Source organism: Synchiropus splendidus, chromosome 2 (genome assembly GCF_027744825.2).
Source record: "Synchiropus splendidus isolate RoL2022-P1 chromosome 2, RoL_Sspl_1.0, whole genome shotgun sequence".
Classification (NCBI taxonomy): Eukaryota; Metazoa; Chordata; class Actinopteri; order Syngnathiformes; family Callionymidae; genus Synchiropus; species Synchiropus splendidus.
Window position 1 is genome coordinate 11,616,249 of NC_071335.1, and position 25,746 is coordinate 11,641,994.

Below are 25,746 nucleotides of genomic sequence, written 5' to 3' on the forward strand. Positions count from 1 at the left end.
TAGACACAGGACTTCTCACGGTGGCCATCACTGGGATTTTTTTGTTCAGATTCTATATGGAAAGGGAATGTCGGTCGAGGTGGACGGAAAGCAGACGCAGAAACTCATCACTGGTTTAGAGCCAGACACCCAGTATTCCTTCCTGCTCACCAACCGTGCGAACAGTGCGGGCGGCCTTCAGCATCGCGTTACCGCTACAACGGCACCGGACATCCTAAAAACAAAACCCATAGTGGTGGGGAAAACCAACGTCGACGGCATGGTGACGGTGCAGCTCCCCATTGTGCAGACGACAGCCAAAGTCAGGTGACGAAAGCTCCTACGATTTCTTGTTAGATTCTCGGAAGGAACTGTTTGTTGTTCTCTCTCTTGACCCACAATTCCTTTAAAGGATTACTCGCTGTACGTTGGCAGCAAATCAAGTTGAGGAAATCCCACTCACAAGGCTGAACCAAAACACGAAACTCATAATCTCATCTGTTGGCTTTCCTAACACAGAATCAATCCGCACACCACATGGATTATTGTCTTTGTTTGTTTGGGGGAAAATTATAGTGGGGACACTTTCTAATCCCCATGTGATGAACTTTTAACAACAACATTTTTAAACCCTTCTCCGATAAGCGGGATTCAAATTTGGGACGAGATTACATTTTTTAAATCATTAAATATTTTTTTTATGTCCATCACTTACAGATTAAGCCACATTTTTTTTTTTAATTCCAGAAGCAGTTTAAGGTGTTGAGTTGTACGCACTTTCATTTCCCCACTTTTTACCAATAGCTTTGTGAAATATAAGAATAGAGGTGGTGAGGAGCGTAATCACCCGGGGACACATGAATCATTCTCCTCGGTGTGATATTCTGCGATAGTCTCCTCGCTGCTCGGGGATTCCCCCTCTACGCTGCTACTTTTTCATTGAATGAAAATATGGCTTTTGTGTCTGAAACATACGGCTGGTGTGTTTCAGGGGATACTATGTGGTGGTGGTTCCCCTGAAGAAGCAGAGAGGTGGCAAGTTCCAGAATCCCTGGGAGGATCCGGACCAGATGAATCTGGATGAGGTAAAGTTAAAGACACGCCTAGTGTTCGGACTTACTCATAGTCATATTCTTTTTCTGTAACCTTGTCAATGGCCCTTCTGTGTGCGCTTCTCACGGTCCATAGAAATAATGTTTCCATCACATGTTGAAATATTCATCAAACAAGACACCACTTTCCCAGACAGCATCAGCCAACTCTGACCAAAGATCTGAAATCCGGCATCCAGACTGTCTGCTTGTCCGCCCTGAGGTCGTCTAACTTTTAGAGGAGGGTGAGTCGGTGGCGGTGGTTCCTCTGTGAACCACCCTCTCCCTACCCTCTCGACAAGGAGCAGCACTCTGTGATGACTGAGCTCTTCATCCTAAGCGAGCCGGATCCCACTCCCTGACCTAATTAAACCAGCTACCATATTCTGTGGAGTTTGACTGCAGCGAGGAGCTTTGCCTTTTTCGCTCGCGACTTTTATCATTCTGTTGGTGAGGCAACACATTTCCTTTCAAGCCAAGCCCCTTAAATGAGACCCAAATTGAGCTCCCGTACTCCACCTGAGTTCAGCGAGTAGGCTGGGATGGTTGTTCCGTGTGGATCCTGCCGATAAACAGGCGCCTTTCTTTGGTCTGGAAGCTTGCAGACCTCATGTTAGGCCGGTGAAATAGTTACACCTTGTCCCTGAAATGATATCTTACTTTGTGTTATGATGTTAAAAAACACTCCCACCTTTCCTACTGCGAGTTCCGTAATGCAGTTAGAGCTCATGCTGAACAGAACAGAATGTTACGTGAGTGCCATGAGGTGTAGTTCTGTGTAAATAAGGTCACTTTCAAACAAGTTCAAAAAATGTACTGGTTTAATGACAACCATCATCATCGATCACATTCGACCTGTTGATATGAGAATGTGGCCTTGTTAACTGTATTCTTTCATTGCATTTCTATGTATCAGATGCACACGTCTGGAAGAAACATTAAATCAATTCCAGAGTGGTGGGAAGCAAAACGGTATTATGTTTAACATCTGCCATTCCTCCGTCCTCTCTTTGTCCATTCTTCTTCTTACTGTCAGCTACTGAGAGAGATCAACCGGACCAGTGTTAGCCGGGCCCTCCGAATCCGCAGACAGGCGGCTCAGTCTGATCCCAGGGCTTACATTTCAGCTCACTTTAAAACCCTGCCAATGGAATTCACTCTTGGCGACGGTCGAAACATCGGAGATTTCCGAAACCGTCCGCTGCTGAACGGGCAGGAGTACGTCTTCTTTGTGCTCGCCCTGCTCGACCTCTCTGAGAACGTGAGTGGAGACACTAACACTGTGTTCCTTTAAAAAGAATGAAAACACCAGAGTATTTTTTCTTTTCTCAAATTTTTTCAGACCATGTTTGCTACGAGCCCGTATTCCGATCCCGTAACCTCGTCCGACGTCGACCCGCAGCCCAGGGTGGATGAAGAGGAGGGGCTTCTGTGGGTGGTGGGGCCAGTCCTGGCTGTCATTTTCATCGTCTGCATCGTCATTGCCATCCTACTTTTCAAGAGGTGAGGAAGATTAGTAATGAGAAGTAAAGACGTACTTACTCAAACTCGGCCATCTTGTGTGGAGCGCGCACATCCAAATGTATGTACGTAGTTTGCCTCTTGTAACTTTGGTCAAATGTTATTATTATAAACATACGTTTGTTTGTTTCCTGAAACAGTTTTGACTCTTCACACCATGACAAGAGTTTAAAGGAGGTCAATAATAACTTTGGCAGCTATTATTAACAGTAATTATCCAGCCTCTTGACTTAAGCGTTGCTAATGCACAACAATATTTCTGGTCACCTTCAACCCAAGAATTATCACCAATGGTAATTGCTTTGAGTTCAAACTCATCTATGGCCTTCAATAATCAACTTTGAGTTGCACTTTGCAGTGGAGCTTATATAAGGAGCAAACTCACAGAAGACCATTCTCTTGTGTTGTCGTTGTTCTGACTCTAACAATCTGTCTTTCACTTCATGTGCTTCCTTACGCGGGATGCAGCAAACCTGACAGGTAACTGAACCTCTTTCATATTCCATCCACGTTCTCAGTCATTTACCTGGTGCGTCATTTCAAGCGGCTACAATATATCGCAGGTTTGAGCTTAAAGGAGGTTATTGCTGTGACATATATATATATATAGAATTTAAAACTGTGAAGACGTTTTCAAGTGACGTAAACTTGCGGTTGTGAGACAGGAGACTTGCCCCACCACACTTGTGGCAGAAAAAAGTGTATTTAAGGAGTAAAAGTTCAGAAGAATGTAGCAAAAGTGTTTTTGGGAAACCTGTTGTGCAGCAGCAGTGGCTTGCTTGAGCTGTATTTTTGTCTCCACCCAGGAGGTTTATCTGTCTCTCTTCTCTCTTTTAGCAAAAGAACTTGGAAAGTAACAAAGGGATTCCTAAATAATTTTCATGAAATATCAATAACAGGACAAGGAACAGATGATTAAAATTTGGTGTCTGGATCCTGGGTCTTTTTTTTTTTGGACAGTGTAATGTGGCATAGATGTGTAACACATACTGACCAGAATAAATGAAGTTTCAGAAGAGCTCTTTCAGATTTTCTGTTGAGTTGAACAAAGGTGCCAATAGCATCAAGGTCTTGGTCTGTGAAAAGTCCTTTCATTACCAAATGCCATCACAGAGAACCGTTTTGTGTGGCCTTGCCGCGCTCTCATCGCTGGCAGCTCCTCATGTCTTCCTCTCACTTCAGTTCCCTGCGAAACCTGCAACACAAACACTGTTCAAAGCACTTCTGTTCAGGGTTCATGCTGATGTTGCAGCAGAGGATACTGAATTGTCAGATGACATTTATGGATCCTCAAACTTAGTAGAACATCCAATAGCTGAGGTCAGGATACTTCAAAACAAGTTTCAAGTGACGCATCTGTGCTCAGCTCTTCTCACCCTTGTCAGTGATATACAGTGTCGCAATGTTAACGGAGATATATTTCTAGTGAAACATGTCTGTCTTTACAACTTTCTGAGTGCATTTTAGCTTGAAATGAACTGCCGTCATGAGCGCTGGGTGGATGTTATTAATAAACATGAATCTCTTCTCCAGGAAACGGGCTGAAGCTGAAGGCAGGAAAGCCAGTTTTCCCTGCAGTAAAGCCATGTCGTCTCACCATCCCACCGACCCTGTGGAGCTGCGCAGAATCAACTTCCAGACGCCAGGTACAAACCTCACAGCGGAGCTCATGGATGTCGACTTGTTTGCAGACGGCGTAACCCCGTGCTGTTTCCTTTCCAGCCTATCGTGTGTCAGTGTACCGCGGTTATCGGCGTTTGTCAAGTCAGTCGTTTGCCGTCTTAGATCTTTCTGCCGTCATCACTGTCCTTCATGTCCGTGCAACCTAACCCATTGAAATGTGTCCAGACTTTTTGAACTTCATGCAAAACGTTAACTTTCTCTGCCTCAGTAACCACAAGAACAAACGCATTGTTCTTTCCAACCTGCCTGGAGAAAAATGGCCACTTGATAATCACATTTGCTTCATTTCTAATCACGGGCAGAACATTAAACTCCGCTTAACACAAGCTTCAGAGAATTTTGCTCGTGTCAGAGTTGATGTTTTCCTATTTCTGCGTTGGCAGGCATGGCAAGTCACCCGCCCATCCCCCTCTCAGAACTGGCGGATAACATTGAGCGCCTCAAGGCAAACGACAATCTCAAGTTCTCTCAAGAGTACGAGGTAAGACTGCCGATTATCAGCCCGTGAAAAATGTTCAAGTCGAGAACTGATTGGGATTTGGCAGTGGCCGCGCACGTATCTATCATGCGCTCTGTTTCAGTGGAAGGCTCTCGTGGTCGTCCGTACGGTTGCTTTTGATTCAGCTTCATAGGACGATGCAAGATAAAGTGAAACTCCCCCTCGCGCTGTCATGTTGTTATCTATACAAATATGAGAAGGAAATTGAAATGGCATGCTCAAAGAGAGTTTGCTTACAGCCAGATGGATATCGAGCCCTAATTTCTGCGCTCTGGCGGAGAACACGGAGACACAGAGATGCAGATAAAGAAACTGCCAACTCACCAAGAGATACAAAAAGCAAGAGCTGAGATCTTTCTTGATTATTATTCTACGTATTGCAGCAAAGTTTAAAAAAATACTGACAGCATTTGTCAATGTAGCCCAAGCCATGTTCAAACAGAAGTGAAGGACACATGACCATCTGCCGCCTCAGTCCAGTTAGTGGGAGTGCACCGTGTACTCTGGTTGAGTGACTCGCCTCACGCATTAAATGAGAAATTTCAAAACACACAAACACTTAAATGAAACACTGGAAAACAACAATTAGGGTGCTGCTAACTCCCATCATGCATTGCATGCATTACTGGACCCCTGGATTTGGGTTGCACTTCAAGCAGAATGACACAGAAACAAAAAGCCTCGTCCAAAAACGTGGTCAAGACAGTGGTGGTGCTGGTTTGTCAGTGTTGTTCATTTAGTGAAGGCGTCGATCCATTATTCAGTGCGGGCAGAAACAGGAAAATGTAACCTTTTTACCAGTGTAAAAAGTGAAAAGAAGAATTATATTTCTGTCATTGGAGATATCTGTTAGTTATTAGTTGTATATTGGTATACTGGATGCCGATAACAATGATGTTATTTTATTAGTCCAGCCCAGATTCAGTCAACTAGAAGTCTTAAGTCCAGCAGGTCGTAAGTCGGATGTTACTTGTAGTTTGGTTTGACAACAAAAGTATTTTACTCGCTTTTTACTTTTTCAATTCCCACCAATATCAGATCATTTAATAGCGCCTTCACCAAAATAGGTTGGGAATGCATTTTTCGTTACGGGAAATCAGGAGCTGCACCCTTGTTATATTGTATATCCTCACTCACGACATCAGGTGAGGATATCATATATCATATCCTCACATATCAAATATCATCAGCGACTTGTGCTCTTTGTCTTAAAGATATTCAGTGAAGTAACTTGCTATATCCGACTCATCTCTGCTCAGGCTTTGTCGTAGTCTGCACTGGTCTATGACGACAAAATGAACCACTGAATCGAGCGCAAATTCTGTTTCTTATACCGTTGAGGTGGAGCCGCAGTGTATTTCCTGTGTAGCTGTGTGTGCTCCCACGAGGCAACGCATTTATATTAGATTGAATATTTATTTCAATCTCCTCTCGTCCGTTGACATAGATTTCCACTGACATATACATTACATAAACCATGAGCATCAATACATTATACATTGTAGAGGCATTGAAAAGGAGCAGATTGAGGAGCTTATTATTTCTACCCCTCATTTTTCCCAAACAGTGTTTGTGTATTACTCTGTGCAATGCTCTTTTGCTTTTATTTTTCTTCAGCGTTGATGCATTTTGTTTCCCCTGTGTCCGGATCCTGTTCTTCAAGTTATGTTTTATGCTATGTTCAATTGCTCCTGCACACACTCTAACACACTACTAAGTACTGAAGCTAGTTTGGGCAACACCCTGAACTTATTGCCAAGCTATCACCGGACACACAGAGACAAACATCCATTCACACACACTCGCAGCTACAGACATACGCATCTGGTTTTGGACAGATCCTAACCAGATGCGACGGATCCTTCTGTCCGTGCTCTGCGTTCATTTTGTTTGTATTGCTGCACGTTTCCACAAAACCTATGAATACGGACCAAACGCAGCAGTAACACCAGAAACCATGGGGGCAGTGTTGCTGTTACTACCCAATATATAGCTCTAATGACACACAAAGAAGACAATGGGACCTCAGTTGCGATATATTTAACGTCCTCACTAACCACTGCCTCCGACTCCATGTCCTCTTTAGTACGACAGGAACATTATCAACACTTCTTCCGCAGTCACCATGTTTGTTTTCTTGTCGACTTTTGTTTGCCCCTGCCTTCATATATTGCTGTATCAGCAGAACAAATAGAAGTATCAGATCAGTGATGGTAACGTCATTATTAAAAGGACGGGTACATTTTTGTACATGAAGGGTCCAGAAATGGACCTCTGTGTTTCTTCAGACTGTGGGAGGGAACTTAGTAAACCCACGCAAGCTCAGGGAGAACATGAAGAAAGGACTGAGGTTGCTGCTGTGACCTTTTCACTGTGTGCCCATGCATTTTATATAATTATGGTTATCGTCACATGACTGGCGTTTTCGTTGCGTTGTTTTTTTTTGTCGACAATATTTCATCCACAGGGAAGGAAAGGAAGAGGTGTGAAGTGGCACAGTCGGGGTGAAGGTGGGCCCAAGTCTGCAGTGTGAAGGCTGATAATGAAGGAGAGCACAGTGGAAAATAACTATAAATAACTATTGATTCTATAGTTAAGATTATGGAGTATGACAAATACATTCATGTAGATTGGGGGACCCCACTTTCTAACCCTCCATAACTTGTGAGAAAAACAAGAAACCTTGTGGATAAGAATAACTCCTACATTTAAGTGAGACGTATATTTGCACGAGCTTGAATAGTGCTTGGCACCACAGTGATAGTAATGCAGCATTGTAGCGCCTCAGGGAAGCTTGCTCAGGACCACATCTGGTCGGCTGCCTGTCTGTTGTCCACCTCTGCCACGGAACATTGGAATGCCAGTGGGCGTTGTGTTTTATGATAGAGTGCCACCCCGAGGCCATACCTTGTAGTTCAATGGTTAGATGGGGTGTGCGTTGGGTCACTCCTGCCGATACACAGGCGGCAGAGACAATCTCTGCTCTGACTTACCAACGTCACTCATGCAACGTCCATAGCGCATTGTGACAGTGGCGTCACTCTCTTTCCTTCACCTTCATTGGCTGCAGTGGGTGCAGGTTTTTGTTCAAACCAACAAGCTTCACCAATCAGCTGAAGGACAGACTGGTTGGAACAAAAACCTGCACACTGTGGCTCTTTCATGGATCAGTTTGAGAGTTGTTGCTGGACCTGACTGCTTCCTGCAGTTACGCCCATACTGACTGGTGAATCTAGATCATCGAAGTTGTTATCGGCCGCATGATAAATGTTGTGTAAACCAGTTCGTAACTCATACCTCAACATTCTTATGAATTTGGTAATGATTCGCCGGCGCTGAGCCATGACCGGCCCATGGGCCTGTCATCTCCACTGAGAGCCATTACAGCAGTAAACGTTTTCTGTTGCCATGTGTTTGGACCAGTGGCCTCTGGCAAAGGGAAACACGAGGACGGAGTTGGCCACCATGACTGTGTGTGGCAGAGACGCGTGTAAAGCAGGACAGTCTGTACAAAGCACGGGGAAAAAAAAAAAAAAGCACGACAAGGGTGTTATAGGGAGGAAAATAATTAGAGGAGGAATTATAAAGACACAGCGAGGGTGAAGCCATATTTAATTGTGGTTTAGCTTGGAAGCACTTTGCTACGCTTTGCGTTCCCTCTGCCATGACTACGGGCTTTGTTCAGCGCTCGAGCCCTAACAACCCATCTAGAAATGGATGGGGAATAGATTGAGCGAGAGAGAGAAAAGAGGGATGAAGAAATGACTGTGGTGTGATAATTACACACCCGATGCTGGCAGTAGGGTGAGGAGATCTCATACACACATACATGCAGACTCAAAGTAACGCTCCGGCCCGTTTTTCCCCGGCCAAACCATAATTATGTGCCGTAAAATATTCACAATTGCTAAATTGCTCTGGCTCTCTCGTCTTCATCCGTCTCTATTGACAACACCATAATGACCTCATGTCTGCTTCTCGCCGCTAACTGTGATCGGTACACTGTAATTACCCCGCCGGCTTTTAATGTGTTGGTCTAACACAGCCTCTGTCCTCTTGTAATTTATTGTGCGTCACTTTCTTGAAGTTGATTGTGTTTGCCGCTGATAATATCGATAGTCGCTGCTTTTTGCAAAAAGGAGATGCTTTTGTGAATGGATGGCTTTCACAGCAGCTATTGATAGACCTGCGTGAGTGTGTTGTTAAAACAGAACCAACAAGCAAATGGCTAGCACAAATAATAATGGGCTTTGAGCTTATTGAGTTGTTGTAACCACACGTCTGCAGATACACGCCGCCTCATAGATTTAACTATACAACATAGGCTCTATTTCAACTGTGAAAGTTTTTTTTTTTTTTTTAACTTGATGTCATAAAGGTGAAATCATCATTTCACTGTCAGTCGTTTGATAAGCCAGAGGGAAAATACATTTATTAGAATGAGTGTTTTATAAAGTACTGCTGACTGAAGCAGCAAAGCCACGTGTCCAAACAGAAGTGTGAGTTATAGCTGCTAATGAATTCAAGCCTGGATCCTGGACTGCTCACTTGAAGTTGGGTTAAGTTCAGCTATCTTTGGGTCTTGCTCATGAGAGAACAATAGTGCAGATCACAGAGTGGTAATAGCTGAGAATAGACTTCAACTATTCCATGGACAAGTGGTGAGGTGGGCACATTTGTAAGCAAACTGGTAAAGTTCATGCTGTTGTTAAGTTGGTTGACTCTGCCATGGAAGCTCCATTGATATTGATGTTTTTTTTTTTTGTTTTTTTTTTAACTTGATATTTTTTTGTTGTTGATGCACATATAGAATACAGTTACTGCATTATTCATTTCACTTCAGTACATCATAGAAAACTAGATTGTATACATGTAATAATATGGGGGGAAAAAAGAAAAAGAAAATGAAAGGAAAAATTCAAAACCATATGGAATAGAAAAAATAAATAAAATAAAATGGTGTCTTTATATTTTATTTCACTATACATTACTTGTTTGTTTTTTGTAATTCAACCATTTTTCCCAGCTCCGGTCCAGATCTTTGGTATTTTTAATGTTCCATGTGACTTCTTGTTAAACGTCTCATTATTGTTCTTGACTTTAACACTTTCTTCTTTGATCCGCAGTCCATCGACCCCGCGCAGCAGTTCACATGGGAGAACTCCAACTTGGAGGTCAACAAACCGAAAAACCGCTACGCTAACGTCATCGCGTACGACCACTCCAGAGTCATTCTCTCCAGTATCGAGGGTAAGACTGTTTTTTTTTCGGGGCTGCATATTTGTTTAATAAAGTGACTCAAGGGCATTTTTGGAGAATGAATGGATATTGGTCGCACCCTCCTGCTTTAATCCAGGAAATTTTGGGATTCATATTTCTCAGGGTTCGGTCCTGTATCAGGTTCAGGAAAAGTTCAGGGTTAGCAAGATTGCTGGTTCTCATATAACGTCTAATGCTCGCATAAAAGTGGTCTTTCAAACACGACCTGCCAAGGCAACGCACATAATGTGTGGTAAGACGAATGAGGTGGTGGCCTTATTATACAGGATTTGGGGTTTGAAGCAGACTAACATGACGAGAATAGTTGTCTCAATTGTTTCTTCGGCGTGCGTTTGAAGCGTACTCACCCACCTCGACAGTGAAAGACCTGAGGCGGGAGAGAGAAAAGAAGTGGGAGGCCAAGCCCGAGCAGATGAGCCTTATCTGGGTAGAGCATGTGTGAGCAGCCCTCCCACCTCCGCCTGTCTCCTCCAGCTCATACTGTCTGTCTTTCTTTTGCTTCAGAAAACGTATATACACTCGAGCGCGTCTACACACACAAGCTACGACACACACCGACGCACAGCCAGGGACTTTACAAAACATGAACCGAGTGTGTGAGTTAGAGATATGTTGTTTTTTTTTTTTTTTTGGTCTGGTCCACGCTTGCTCACTCGCTGCCATGCAAGTGCAGCCACCAAGTGATTGGACTGTGTGAACGTTTTATCGGTGTGTGCGTCTGTGTGGTCCCCAGCAATACAGCTGTGGCGCATCAAAGGATACGGTCGGGCTGCTTTTGAAGGCTGATGTTGATAAGCGGCTCGTTCCCCTTCCCCTTTGAATGAGCTCTATGGGCAAACTTTACTTTTCAGCCGCATTGCCCCTAAGAAAGAGAGTAAAACTGAATCAATTCTTCAGACGCCTATTTTCTCCCGCCACATTTGACGGTGTAACTATGACTTTTACTATTTTCTCCATATTTAAATGACGATCCACAGATGAAAAGAATGAAAGTACCGACTCGGCAGAATCAGGCCACGTCTGACTGTACGCGTGCATCTTTATGTTTGTCCCTCTGTGTGTGTGTTTTGTGTGCGTGTTTGAGCTGTGACTCAGTGATTTTTGGGATTATAGTATTAGGTCCCAGATGAGCAGGACTGATCCCAAATCAAACACACACACAGGCCGTCTCCAACATCACACACACATCGGCACAATCCCTTCCAGAACAAGCGGTGTCAGCCTTGTCTTACACTGGGATGCCCTCGCAGTCATGTCACCATTCATACCAACACATCCAGTGATTTACGCTTCGTCCATGATCATCTTAGTGGATGTCGTAAATCTGTGAACAATAGCGCAGTTAAGAAATGAGCTTCTTGAGGACATTAATCTTTCCGCAGCACCAAACAGAACTCATGTTTATAGTTCATAGTCATGGTCGTTTTCAAGCCGGCGAAATCCCTGAATGTCTTTCTTGACTGAAGCTCTGTTGGTAGTAAAGCTGACAACTAGTTTGTCACAGGACATACGACATCAATAAATCAAGTCAAACTGTTCCGCACCCATTTATCATATGCTTTATTAGACCTTATTTTTGTTGCTGATTTTTGTCTTTTTCTATTCATATTTTCATTTGAGGTATGTTTGAATACCTTTCTTCAACCGTCCATTATCATGGTATTTTGGTGCATCCCTTAGCTCATGATGTTCCTCAATATTGTCATACCATTTACCTCAAATATATAGCATTTGTTCCTTTGTAAATGTCAATGTGAATGCCTTTTACTTTTTGTCATTTTACTGCTGTAGAAAAATACATCACTCATTAACTGCCAAACTTCTTTCAGAGATGGTGTTCAACCAAGAAAACCGTATCCCTCCTCGTGTCCTTTACCACATCTCAATCTGTTCTACTTTTACCTCCATTTTCTAACCTGCTCCACCCTGCCTGCACTCTCTTCTTCTCTTAATTACTCTGGATGGTTGATCCCAAATACATTTGAACATATTATTATTATTATTATTATTATTATTATTATTATTATTATTATTATTATTATTATTATTAATGTTGTTATTTTTATGACTTAACACACAATAATTCACTTTATCTGCAAGACATTTTGTTAATGTAGTTTTATTATCATTATTATTATTATTGTTGCTGTTGTTGTTGTTGTTTTTAACTCCTGCCTTTACATAGACTTAATAACTTTGTTATTAGGGTGTAAAAATATAGCTCAGTCAAAAACTTTGGTCTCAAGAAGTGAAGGATGATCAGAGGTCATGTCTGATAGCTGAGAAAATGAGCCTTCTTTGAACAAAAGGATCGGCAGTATTTTGATTTCTAAACAGCTACGATTGGTAGAGAAACATTATTTGAGGTCGTACGTTCATGATGTTTGTGTCGCATAAACATTACAACTCCAATATTCAAATGAAAGTGTGCTCAAGGTTAAAAAATGTGACTAAAGCCTGAAGTTGAATGCTCCACTTTGACCACATATGAGCTTGATAAACATCTCAAAACAGAAAAAATAAATCCCTTTTTTTCTTCTTTAAGTCGAGCGCAAAGTTGAGATACCGAGTGTCTGCGTCTCCTCACAGTGGAAAGACTTGAGAGAGCCGAATCATAGCCAGTAGGCAGCATCACCGTCATAGACGTGATGAATTGGTGATTCCAAATCTCCATGCTAAGTCATGTTGTTACAGCCTTTATCTGCAAGACATTTAGTTAACAGGTTTGACCTATAACGTACAGTGCTGTTTGACTGGTAACGTATGTAATTGTTTTATTCCTCTCCATTTAATTCAGTGAGCTTCCACAAGTCATTCTCAGGCCAACATCTGCGGTCTCCTTCTTTGTTTTGATGCAGGAGTTCCCGGCAGTGACTACGTCAATGCCAACTATGTTGATGGCTACCGCCGTCAAAACGCCTACATAGCCACTCAGGGCTCGCTCCCTGAGACCTTCGGGGACTTCTGGAGGATGGTGTGGGAGCAGCACACAGCCAACATCATCATGATGACCAAGTTGGAGGAAAAGTCGCGGGTAAGGAGGAGGAGCCTGTCTGGTTCAACAGTAGTTCTGACAGAATGAAGCAGATTCTTCAGAGTCACTATTCAAATCGGAGATGTTTTTAATAGTTTTGCTATGTTCACTACAGGCAGAATATCTCAGTCTGAAATTATATTGACATTATATTCCTGGGAAAAGTCGACATGGATGACATTAAAGTGCGTTGAGTGCAATGACTAGTTGACCCTAAAAGCAAGATTCAAGTTCAAGAGGTAGTTTCCCACAAAACTGAACTTGGAATCGCTGAATTATTTCACCATTTTCTTACAGCTTTTTGAACTGACCAGTTATGATTTTTGGGTCTCAGTGTAACTTGGCTTTAATGTTAACCCGGTACACATTAAACCAGGTTGAAAAATGTGTTTCACTAGCGGAGAGTGAAGCAGGGCTGCAGTTTTCAAAACCTTTGTCTGAATTTCAGCTAGTATGTCTCAGGTCGGGGAACACAGCGTGAGGTGAGGAAGGGCTGAGGCAGATAAAGATAAATGCTGTGAAGGAGAAAGGTACCAAAGGCGGGGTCAAGCGCTGGTGACGGCGGCCGGTGTAGGTAAAGGATGACTCAGGTCAGCTGCGGTGGAAGAGGTGAAGCCATTCTTACAGCCATATACAAGTGCAGCCGTGGCCAGGAGATGACAGCCATCTTCTTTTGAATTCAAACCCATGAGACTGCAGCTCACAGATCTCATTTTCGTTCAGCCAGCCCATTGTGAAGGACAACAGCAAAGAATAAGGAAGAGCACAGTGGGTAATTTGTGGATTGACATGTAGCTGCAGGTTAACCATTATAAATGGATTTCGGCTTCAAGGCGTTTGAGTTTTGCGAACGGAATCGCAATGACTTCAATGTGATGAGACCATTAAAATGCTCGGAGGTATGAATCGTGATTGCTAACCAATTATGCTCCCGAGCCTTTTATGCGCAAATTGAACCTCACCTCTCATCTGTGCTTCTCTTCCGACTAACCTTTTCCCTCTGTTTTTAACTCTTGCTTCTTCTCCGACTTGCTCCAACTTTGTCTGTTGTGTTTGTTTGACCCTCAGATGCCCTCTTATTTCTTCTCTAAGGCAAGACCTCTCTATTCTTTCCTCTGCTAATCCTTCAAATGCACCTCACATGTTTTCCTCTTCGCCCCTTTTCTTCACTGTTCACTTTTTCCCTGCTTTGTGCGTTTCTCTCTCTGTGAAATGGTCCGTGCATTGAGTGAGAACACTGAAATGATTTCAGCCCACCACATGGCGCTCACAGTTAACCCAATCTGATTGGGGTTTTTCTTGTTGCCACCACAGTGCAGAAACACAGAGCACATTAGTGTCTGAAGTTTGCATGCTCTCCCCAATGTCCGCCAAGGGTTTAATAATGCAGTAGGGGACCATTAACGTTGACGCTCAGGCGGCAATTTCTCTGTCTTGGGTTGAAAGGATGCAGATGCTACATGCGGATTACATGGAGACAACACAAACCTGCCATCGAGAAATGTTATAATTTGCTGGATATGTGCGTCATCTAGGTTGTCAGCTTTTCTGTATCGCCACGACTTATTTACACCGAAGCCGCTCTTAAGAGGACAGAAATGTCAGCACCGGCTTGAGACTCGTGTGCCCAAGTTAATAACACACATGACAACACTCACAATGACTAAGTGTAAACGGTTTTGCAACATTTTTCTGCGTGTGTTGATGAAAAAATAATAGCGAGTCTCAGTCTCTGCAAATATGAAACTTTTCTGAAACTATTGTATTCAGTCACTTTTGACCGGATGTTTCTGTCAGTGCAACATACCTGTGCACTTTGTAATATGTATGTCTTCAACCAGAAAAAAACAACATAATTTCAGCGCCATTATTTTTTTTTTCTTTCTTTTTAACTTTGACTTATTGACCACATTTGGGGAGACAATCTGTACCACATTCAAAACATTCTCACAAATTTTCAGACAAGAAAAGTGTCAACAGCTGTACAATAAAGTCTCTATCAAAGTCAGTCACTTACTGTTAAACTAAACATTGGTATGGTGTGAGAGTGAACTTTCAGTCAATATTCCAAGGTAAAATGCAGTTTATTTTATTTTATTTTATTTTATTTTATTTTATTTTATTAAACTACTGCCTTAGCATTGACAAAACTTTGTCATTAGGGTGTAAAAATATAGCCCAGTCAAAAACTTTGGTCTCAAGAAGTGAAGGATGATCAGAGGTCATGTCTGGTGGCTGACAAAATGAGCCTTCTTTGAACAAAGGGATCGACAGTATTTTCATTTCTAAACACCTAAGATCAGCAGAGAAACATAATTTTGAGGTCATACATTAATGCTGTTTGTGTTGCATAACCACCACAACCCCAATATTCAAATGAAAGTGCGCTCAAGGCTACAAAATGTGACCAAAGCCTGAAGTTGAACGCTCCATTTTGACCACGTCTGAGCTTCATAGTCATCTCAAAACAGAAAAATAAACCCCCTTTTTTTCTCTTCTTTTAGTGAAGAGCATCATAGTGAGGTCGGGATACTCAGTGGCTGCGTCTCTTCGCAGTGTAAAGACTTGGGAAGCCGAATCATAGCCAGTAGGCAGCGTCATCGTCATAAAAGTGATGAATTGGTGATTCCACATCTCCATGCTAAGTAATGTTGTTACAGCCTGACGCTTACTACGCAATCCAGCGCTGACTTTATTATCAACCCACTCCTCCGAAGAGCTCCTCTCAGAGTGTTGTAGGTTTAATAAAGATGATGCTTCAGTCATATTTAACACCTCGTATTGGTTTATGAGCTCACAACAGAACTGATGACCACGGACTGGGACTCGTGCCAGTCGCACTTCAATTAGTGAAACCACACAAAAACAGCATGTGGATCATTATTAGCAAATCATATATGCTTGGATTATTTCCTTGTTGGCATTCCCCGCCCGGAATTTGGGATTGGCATGACCCTCATCTTAGCCAAGGTCTTTCCGGTCCGAACAGTGTCTCAAAGTCTGGTGGGAAAACAAGAGTTGAAAAGCTGCAATTACTGCCTGACTGTCCCGGGCCAAAATTCCTAATCCCCAGTCTGGAGCAGTGGAATGCAGAGAGAGCTGAGCCGATCTCCCTGCTGTCTTTGAAGTGAAGACTGCAGGGATCAGCACATAACGTTTGGTTTGGCCTGATTCTGCCAAAGCCCTCCTCCTCGCGTCCCTCTCCCCTGTCCTCTGGGTTTGCTCCCTCTCCTGTGGTCTCTTGGCTGTAGGACTACAAATATTGTCACGTGACCTTCCAGGGAAAGCAAGGTGCGATAGCAGCCAGGAATGACGACTGCCTGCCTTGTGTGTGTGTGTGTGGTGCGGGTTTGAAAGACTTGTGCGAGGCTCTGGGTTTAGCTACTTGTTGGCCTGGTTGACAACTTCACACCAGTCATTTGTGCATCCACTAACACTTGAGTAGCACTATTAAGGACCAGCATCCTCCTTCTTCCTCCACGCCCGTCACAGATTCACTCAAAACACGCAAAAAAGTAGCAAATGAACCACCTGCACTGAGTCTGCGGACATTTATTGACCTTCAACTTCTTGTAGGTGAAGTGTGACCAGTACTGGCCAACTCGGGGTACAGAGACGTACGGCCTCATCCAGGTCACCCTGCTGGACACAGTGGAACTGGCGACGTACTCTGTCAGGACGTTTGCGCTCTACAAGGTAACTGGCTCTGTATATTCCCACTATTGCTCACAAAAATGTATGGTGTCTATCAAAGAGGCATCAACATTGACTTCACCATCGCTGCTAGTTCATTCTCTTTTGTTTCTGGTAGTTGCTAATGTGCTATATTTGTAGACAAAAAGGCAAAGGCGCCAGACAAGATCCCCTGTATGCCACCGACAAAATTGATATGAAATGAAGATTAAATTCAAGGGTTTTTTTTGAATTTTGACTGGGGCCCCCAATAAGGCAAAGAGGAGGTGGGCAGAGGGGAGACATGGCATCGAATGGAATTCAGCGAGATTTTGAAACAAATTATCATGATTCCATGGGCAATGCAGGAAGGGGATGTTACAGTGGAAAGAATCCCACCTCAACTGTCGCAGATGTATGTGGGGATAGCGCAGCAGAAGGCCGGAACAAAGGTGCTCATTGTTTCAGAGGAAGAAGTTAGTTATGATACACAAAGTGGCAGAAGTCAAAGTGGTTGAAGAGAAGACCTCAGTTAAGAAGGAAAATCCACGACTTGACAGTAAGCAAGCCGACGCCAGAGGAGCGGTTGTCAAGATTGGCAGCCGTGGCAAGAGAGAGGAAAACATGTTCGGTGCCAGAGATCTAATCTAATCTAAGAAATGGAAAAGGATAACATCAGGGTGTTTGTTGAAAATGTAATTAAAGACAAAGTGGGACATGTTGCGTGACCAACCAGCATCATATTGGATTATGACTATCCATTCAAAGTGCATAGAGAAGAAAAGAAACAAGTGCCAAGAAGAAAGCATCTCCTGAAAGCAATGGCAGAGCAGAGCTCGGGGTCCATCGTAGTATCCCCAACAACTTTATTGAAACCTTTGACTGCCCGCTGTGTTCAACGAATTACTGTAAAACATCTGTACAAAGTGAATGACCATTGAAATTAGATCGTCTTACATCAGAGCATTTTTTTTTCATGCTGACACAGCAATTGTGAAATCCTGCTGAGCTGGGCTGAGAAGAGTTGTTTCTTAAGGTCTCCCTAGCAGCTGTTTTACACAAAGAAGTGGTCTATATTTGGTCTTTTTCAGAAGCATACGCAAAGAATAGTAAGTAAATTAGACACCAACAATCCATTGTTCATCCATGTTGAAAACATATTTTCGCTACAGCCCTTCATTCTTTGAACTGTCCAAGGTGCTTAAAGCCTTGCGCTGGATTGGGGCAGTTCATGAGGTCTTCTGTTATCGTGCCGTCGACTGTGAAACACATAGGCCTGTCTTTGCATGGTTTTTAAACTGCTCACTCACCATTTTAGGTTCAACCCTCCACACAAAACTGTAAGCGTCACACGCTATTTTGCTGTGACAGCAAGGACATTAGCGTATCACATCTACACATAAGATGAAGCATAGATTTGATCTGCTGCGTCGGGGGCACTAAACCTGTCACGGTGGTTCTTGTTTCACTTCACTTTTACGCACCATTGCTTTGTGTTGAAATATTGAGACTCCAAACATTTCCCTCCAAAATGTTCTCCTCCTGATCTTTCTTCATTTTCTGAATGATCCCTTTTCCAGAGTGGCTCCAATGAGAAGCGGGAGGTTCGTCACTTCCAGTTCACAGCTTGGCCTGACCATGGGGTCCCGGAACACCCCACACCGTTCCTGGCTTTCCTGCGTCGAGTCAAAGCTTGTAACCCTCCGGATGCCGGTCCCATGATCGTCCACTGCAGGTGAGTGTCTCTAATGCTGTCGCCTGTGTAGTGGAACATCTTTTTGAGGTACCTCAATTTCATGTTAAATTACACTCAACAAAAATGTAAATGGACAAGAGCAACATATGTGACAAAATTGAGTAACTATCCAAAAAAAAAGTGGCTTCAAATTGCAAGCATTGCCATCAATTTCAAAACAAAAGTCCTGGAATAATGGCAGGAAGAACACAATGGAGGTCGCGGGTGTCCACCGGAGCGGTACACCAGTGATGCATGAACATCACCAGGTTGTCCATCTTGGCCATTCCTCCTGCAGTGCACTTGAAGTTCTGAGGGAACTGGAATCCGCTGGTGGACACGCCTCTCCACAGCATCCCAAAGGTGTTTGATAGGCGGCATGTCTGGTGAATACAGCGGTCCGTTTACGACAGGAATACCCTCCTGTTTAAAGTAGTCCCTGCATATCCTGGCAATGTGCCGACAGTTGGAAGGTCCGATGATGGAAAACAAAGGGCACGACAATTGGTCTCAGGGTTTCATGTGCATTCATATTTTTGCTGAGTGTGCTTACCAAAAGTGCACAGTCAGTGAGCGCCCAACATGAATAGAATTTTGCGTTCAACTTAAGTGTCTTTTTGAAGAGTGAAAATGTAAATCATGACTGTCATCATTTATTATTCAACCCCCACAATTGTGTTACATAAGGCTATGATTAAAAAAAAAAGTAAATTCAACTTTCACTTTTTCATATATTTTTCTTATTTAAAATTTATGTTTTATCTGAGTAACTTATCCGCTCATTTTATTATTTTTTATTTTTTTGCAATAAGTGACGGAGCATTTTATGACACAGTGGAGTTGTCAATCAAGTTTTCAACCAATAAGAATCTAATGATACTACATTTTTGACGAAAAAAAGTAATAATAATTGGCAGAATTCTGACTTTAATCTCAGAATTGTCGCTTTAAATCAGAATTCTCAATTTAAAGTCAGAATTCTCACTGTAAAGTCAGAATTCCAAGTAAAAAGTCAGAATTTTGAGTAAAAAGTCAGAATTCTCAATTTAAAGTCAGAATTCTGCCAATTATTTATTTTTTTTTTTTCTTCACTGGCCCTAATCCTCTTCCGTAGTACGGATGAGGTTAAGAGAGAAGAAAAAAATAATAATAATAATAATTTAGGAATTAATGAATTATCTTTCATCATTCATTCACGTATTCAAAATAATAAATAATAAATCATCTGAATAAAATATTATTATTAAGAAGAAGCATAATGATAATAATATCATAATCAGAAAAAATATATAAAATGTAATGGAATTTCAAGATTTTAAAAAATACTTAAAGGGACAATAAATCTGGAGTAAATGAATGAGAGGAATCGAGGGACGCTTTCGACAAACACTTGCATATAGATGTATATATATATATATATACATATATGTGTGTGAAAGGAGTTGGAAGATAAAGCTCAAGTTCTCATATTTCTCTATTTTTTAACAAAGCATGAAAATCCTGATGACCTCAAACTTGTTTATTACTCATTTCTGTTTCTGGAAAATGTTCAAAAGTCGAAAGATGAGGGATTCAACTCTGGTTGATGGCAGCGGTTTAGTTTAAACGTGGGAGAAAAAGAAGTAAAAGTGAACAGTAATACATGTAACAATGAGAATAGCCAGCTTTGTCCAGAATGTACTTGGAATTTTATTCAAAGCAATTGGACTAAAGTGGTGGCTAGAAGCTGCAGGTGAAGCATGTAACAGGATTACCTGTCAAATTTAATTACCTTTGCTGGACTCCATGGCGACGTCTCTTAAGGCACTCTATGAATGAGCTCCTGGGTCAAACAATGGGCTCCGTCTCACCCCCCCACACACACACCACCACCACCACCTCACATGGACACTGATGTTCATTTAACCATATCAGGGTTTTTTATGCAGGAAGTTGCAAGGTCAGGCTCTTTCACCATTAAGTGACGAGCTCAGCGAAAAAGCGTGAAGTGTTTGGGTGGGCTGGTAAACGTATTATATTTCCGGATTGTATGTTGATAGGAGAGGGTATTTTTCTAATGCCAGCAAGACGGCGGTGCTGACTCATCGCTGATATGAATTTTTCCCGTCCTTTGTGGTGAATGTTGCTGGCTGGCATCTTCAGGAAATTTTGTTATTATAGCTGCATTATGATAAGGCTCTTGTCATATGGAAAATACTGGGAAGCGAGGGAACTTTTCAAATTGGGAAGATTGAATTTACATCAAGCCATGTCTGAGATGGGAAAACGGCTTACCATTTGAATTCTCGGTGCCGCAGCGCCGGAGTGGGCCGCACGGGCTGCTTCATCGTGATCGACGCCATGACGGAGCGGATCAAACACGAAAAGACCATCGACATCTACGGCCACGTCACGCTGATGCGCTCCCAAAGAAACTACATGGTCCAGACGGAGGACCAGTACATCTTCATCTACGACGCGCTGCTGGAAGCCGTGACGTGTGGGAACACCGAGGTCCCTGCGAGGAACTTGTACTCCTACATCCAGAGGCTGACGCAGATCGAGCCCGGGGAGAACGTCACCGGCATGGAGCTGGAGTTCAAGGTAAGGAAGAAACAAAAATGTCGCTAGTTCAGTGTCTGGTCCTCTGTGATATCTCGGTGGTTTCAGCGTCATGCTCTCCGTTGTTAGCCTGCTAAAAGGTGGAGTCCAAAAACAACTGCATCCAGTGGATAAATTGTTGCCTCATGCTCTCTGGGATAGACTCCAGCCCACGGCAGCTTTATAATGGCGAGGGATGTGACTGAAATATTATATTTGAGGAGGTCAAATGTATGTTTTATAAATGCCATATGTTACATTTCCTTTTACAGGAAATACATAAACCACCAACTCGTGATGCCAGAAACACTTTTCCTTCTTGAAGCAGAAGCATACATCTGCTTACAAGACTCTCTCACTATATTTACATCCGTCTGCATCAGTTTTCCCTTTTTCCTCCTCAATTTCTCACATTTATAATCCCCCACTGGAACAGCAAAAGATGAAAATCTTTCATCATCCAAAAATGCGTAAAGCGCTTGCGGGCCACATAAAATGACTTGGTGGGGTCCATTTGCCCCCCAGGCCTTGAGTTGATCCCCAGCTCACAAATTTATGTTGTTGTTTCTTCTGTATATAGCTATCTCGGGAAACATGTTTGTGCAAAGACCAGAGGAGTGAAGAAAGTTCTTTTCAGGACGGCTGAAGTTAGCGCGAATGTTGGGCTCTGTGACGGTGTAAGGTTTGCTTAGAAGTCGGTGATGGGATTGTGGCATTTGGCTTTCAGGTGAGGAGGATATTTTAAAGGTTTAAGGAACCACCGTGGCTCTCAAATGTCACCAACACAACAGCCAGAGAGTTCCTAGAAGAGAGTCAAGGAGGGGTCATGTGGTCCTTTTGGAGTTGATCGGAACACAAAGTTGATTGTGAATCACAAAACCCATCCACAAGTATATACTTAAGTAATTGAAAACTCGCTTTATTTCCAAGTCTTTTGACTTTGTTTACCACATTTCCTCCTCACCCTTGAATCCCCTGCAGCCCTGTCTGGCCTGGCACAGGGAGACATGAATCCATTTAACCACACAGACATCTATATTGAAAGCAGGTGGTTGAACATTTTCCTAGAAAGGCTTACGTGCGCTCGGAGGCTCAAAGGGCGACGGTGAAACAAGGCCACTCAAAGCAATTTCCTTCTTCCTTCACCTCAGGATTCCTGTCAAGACAGCGCCTTTGGCACGACAATGACCCAAACTCAGTTGATGCCAAGTGGTTGAGTTGGTTCCATTCATCACATCTCCACTCATTTAGGTTCACACTTTCCACTTTCATGAACTGCAGTGTTTTCTTCTGCTGGTGCAGGATTGAATATCTGGAGCGGATCGTAGAGGCATGTGTGGGAAGACAGGAAAGACGCGGAGAGAGTTTGGAAGCCTTCTGTAATTGAACACCATAATAAGCGTGTTTTTGTTCGAAAGTTTACTGGGCTCAAAGAGTTTGCCAGCACGGTGAGATTAAAGTCAATAGATGGTAAACGCAACGCTTAATAATGTGACTTCAAAGCGGCGGATTTAGACTGGTGTGATAAGATCCAGTCAGATCCAAACCAAATGACGTGAATATCTACCATTGTTGACACTGCAGGCCGGGATGAAAGTAGCAGAGTGAACTGGCGAACCTGCGGTTACGACGGGATTTTCCAGTTCACCCTTAAAGAAAATACAGCCCTGCTGGTTCTCCCACCACGCTCCGATGACCTCAGCTGGGCCAAGGCGGGTTCATGAGACCCCATTGTTCCCCGAGCAGTCTGCGGTTTTCCTCTGCCTGTTGTTCTGTCTTTCGTTTTAACTTTTGTCATCTCGTGGTTGAGTGTGTGTCTGTCAGATTTCATGTGAATGTGTGTGTTCCAGGACTTTTTTTTTTTTTCTCTCTCGCTGGTGTGGGATCACCGGGGGTTCACATGTGTGCAGTGAGACAGTGTGGGGCCTTGTGGTTTCCTGCCCAATCTCTTCATTTTCCTCTTATTATATTTGTCCACCATTTACCCTCGACACCCCCGAGTCTGTCGTATTGCTTCTTTTGTTTGTTCGGCTACAGATGTCTGCCTCCGTGTCCTCGGGCCTGCCAAGTCCACAGGAGGTCTGACCCAAAAATCATGTCGCTATCTCGGATCCAGGTTTAGTGCCGATCCACATTACGGTCTGCGTTGTAAATGAGCTTTGTTGCATGCGTGTTAAAAGATGAGTTGAGCTATTTGAGTCATCACGACACCCTGGTGACCGTACGCAGGGTTCCTACAGTATTTTGGGATCAGAACCAAACTCTCCATTTGTTTACCCCATTCCTGGAGAAATATGTTCCATCTGCTAACACATCCGTTCCTTCCATACTCTCTGAGTTGAAACTATGACCTCACTTTTAGGAATTTCTAGACCAACTGCGGGGGTCATGTGATCAGGTGCGGGCCAATCTGTTTCTTGGCAGTAAATGATGATCGGAGAAGGAGCAGATGATTCAATTTGGTGTTCTGGATCCAATAAGTCTTCATGGCGAGGGCACTGAAGAAATGGCGTTCATGGTGTGAAGCAACTGCTTCATTTTAATGTGGGGTTTGATTCCAAATGACCTGCGCTGTTGATATATCAGTTTGAAAATCCCACGTGTGAATACGAGTGGTTGAAACTTTGGCCCGTGTGTGTCATACCAAACCACTGTATCATCGTCTGTTCTGTCCTCATCATTACTTTCTATTCCCCGTTCCAGCGTCTGGCCAGTGCCAAGGCCCACACCTCACGGTTTGTCAGTGCCAACTTGCCATGCAACAAGTTCAAGAACCGGCTGGTGAACATCATGCCCTATGAGACCACTCGAGTCTGCCTGCAGCCCATCCGCGGGGTGGAGGGCTCCGACTACATCAACGCCAGCTTCATCGACGGATACAGGTGCGTGGGGTTTGTGCCAGGCCTGGGGCTCGACTTGTTTTTCAGTTTGCTATTTCTGAGCTACTTCTTTCCTTCACTACTAACGTTAACAAGGCAACATGATGACAGAGCACTGCTCCTAGTGGCAGCCCCCGTATGTCATCTGAAAAGTTAATAATCCGCTGCTGCTTTACTGCGTGGTAGTAAAGGTCTTTCCAAAGGGGCCTCTGGTGTTGATCATTTGTGTTTGCTTGTGTTTACAGACAGCAGAAGGCCTACATAGCGACCCAAGGACCCCTGGCTGAGACTACAGAGGACTACTGGAGGATGTTGTGGGAACACAACTCCACTATTGTGGTCATGTTGACCAAATTGAGAGAGATGGGACGGGTACGAACACATACACACACACTTGTGCTGTTATCTTGGTGGGGACATTTCATTGACTTTCATGCTCCCCCAGCCTTTCACCCCGAACCTAACCATCCAAAACAAATGGCTGACCTTAGTCAGCACTACAACCAGTTATAATAACCCAGTTATTATCATTTTCAATCCTCAAACTGAGGCTTAACATTGCGGGGACCAGCAAAAATGTCCTCACAAGTAGGTGTGTTTCCAAGTCCTCACAAGCTAAACCAAGTACACAAGTACAGGTTTATCACACCATCCACTCATTGCCACCACCCTTTCCCCAGCCTCTCACCCCAGACCTAACCATCCAAAACACATGGCTCACCTGAACCAGGACTCTGAACCAAATTGGAATCTAATTATTATGACCCAGTTAGTTGAAGTCTTCATCCACAAATTGAGGGTTAACCTTGTGGGGTGCGGCAAAAGCCCCCACATACGCCTAAGGTCCCCACGAGGAGGTATTTTCTGCAAAATTGGACCTCACTAGGATGCGCACAGACACTACTAGCTATTTGGCTAGTGTAGCTTGTGAAGCGACCTGTAGATCAGCGGGCTATAGCTTATAAAACTACATGTAAAGGAAGTCTGCAAATACTTTTCCTCAATATAAGGCTCAAAAGAGTGACGTTACCTGGCAGATAAAAAGACAATGCAATGTGGGCTTTTGGGTCAACTGAAAAAATTGATTTACAGCACCAGCGCTCTGCGCTGTTTGTTTGTTCAAGTTCTTTTGTTAAGCTATCACAACGTGCTGCGTTATTAACTGTCACACTCCTTCCCACAATCGCTTCGGCAGTTTTTCTCATTTCCAAAGTGAAAGAGAAGCCAAGGACTCAAGGTCTCGGGATGAATAAAGATGCGCCAAATAGCCTGGATAGATGCCCCAACATTACTTAATATGCAATCGCTCAACACATGTTGACAGCACTTTCAGAGTGGGAAATTTGAAAAAAAACTAAATCTGAGTCAAAGCACGTGTGTTGCTTTTTCACAAGCCGAATATGGTCGTGCCACTGACGTCAGCTGGCTGAGGGAAACAGATGAGAGGCGAGATCATCTCTCTTCACTTATCAGAGATTCATTTGGAGCTCATGGTGATTTAGCTCAGCGATAAACAAATGAACATGTGGTGCATATGAAGCAAAATAATCGCCAACCAATAAGTCTTGTCTATAGTCGCATCAACGTCATGTACGTCCACAAATATCATCATGGTGGGGCGTTTGCATTTACATTATACTGGTGTTGTGATAGTAACCTCAAGTCCTCCGTCTGTCCGTTGGTAGAACTGCTAGTGGAAATGGGCTGCGGAGCACAGCACATGATATGAATGTAGTTTAACGGCCAGCCTGTCATATCATGACACTCACTGCCTTGAAACCCCTGAATGTGCT

The 25,746-nt window shown here is 43.3% G+C and overlaps 1 protein-coding gene across 29 annotated transcripts in view; it reads left to right on the plus strand.

The window, feature by feature from the left end:
- LOC128753618 (receptor-type tyrosine-protein phosphatase delta-like) overlaps positions 1–25,746 on the plus strand; it is a 196,526-nt gene that overhangs the window by 165,031 nt on the left and 5,749 nt on the right. For 17 of the 29 annotated variants that reach the window (XM_053855409.1, XM_053855408.1, XM_053855421.1 and 14 more), the window contains 15 exons: positions 50–306; positions 971–1,064; positions 2,107–2,331; positions 2,413–2,573; positions 3,060–3,071; positions 4,125–4,237; positions 4,658–4,755; positions 9,900–10,023; positions 12,912–13,087; positions 14,156–14,179; positions 16,664–16,783; positions 18,340–18,494; positions 20,792–21,077; positions 23,778–23,956; positions 24,199–24,325. In XM_053855409.1, coding sequence (XP_053711384.1) covers positions 50–306; positions 971–1,064; positions 2,107–2,331; positions 2,413–2,573; positions 3,060–3,071; positions 4,125–4,237; positions 4,658–4,755; positions 9,900–10,023; positions 12,912–13,087; positions 14,156–14,179; positions 16,664–16,783; positions 18,340–18,494; positions 20,792–21,077; positions 23,778–23,956; positions 24,199–24,325 — 2,151 coding nt within the window. The remainder of the gene's footprint in view (positions 1–49; positions 307–970; positions 1,065–2,106; positions 2,332–2,412; positions 2,574–3,059; positions 3,072–4,124; positions 4,238–4,657; positions 4,756–9,899; positions 10,024–12,911; positions 13,088–14,155; positions 14,180–16,663; positions 16,784–18,339; positions 18,495–20,791; positions 21,078–23,777; positions 23,957–24,198; positions 24,326–25,746) is intronic. The other 12 variants (XM_053855416.1, XM_053855433.1, XM_053855420.1 and 9 more) reach the window with 1 other exon arrangement.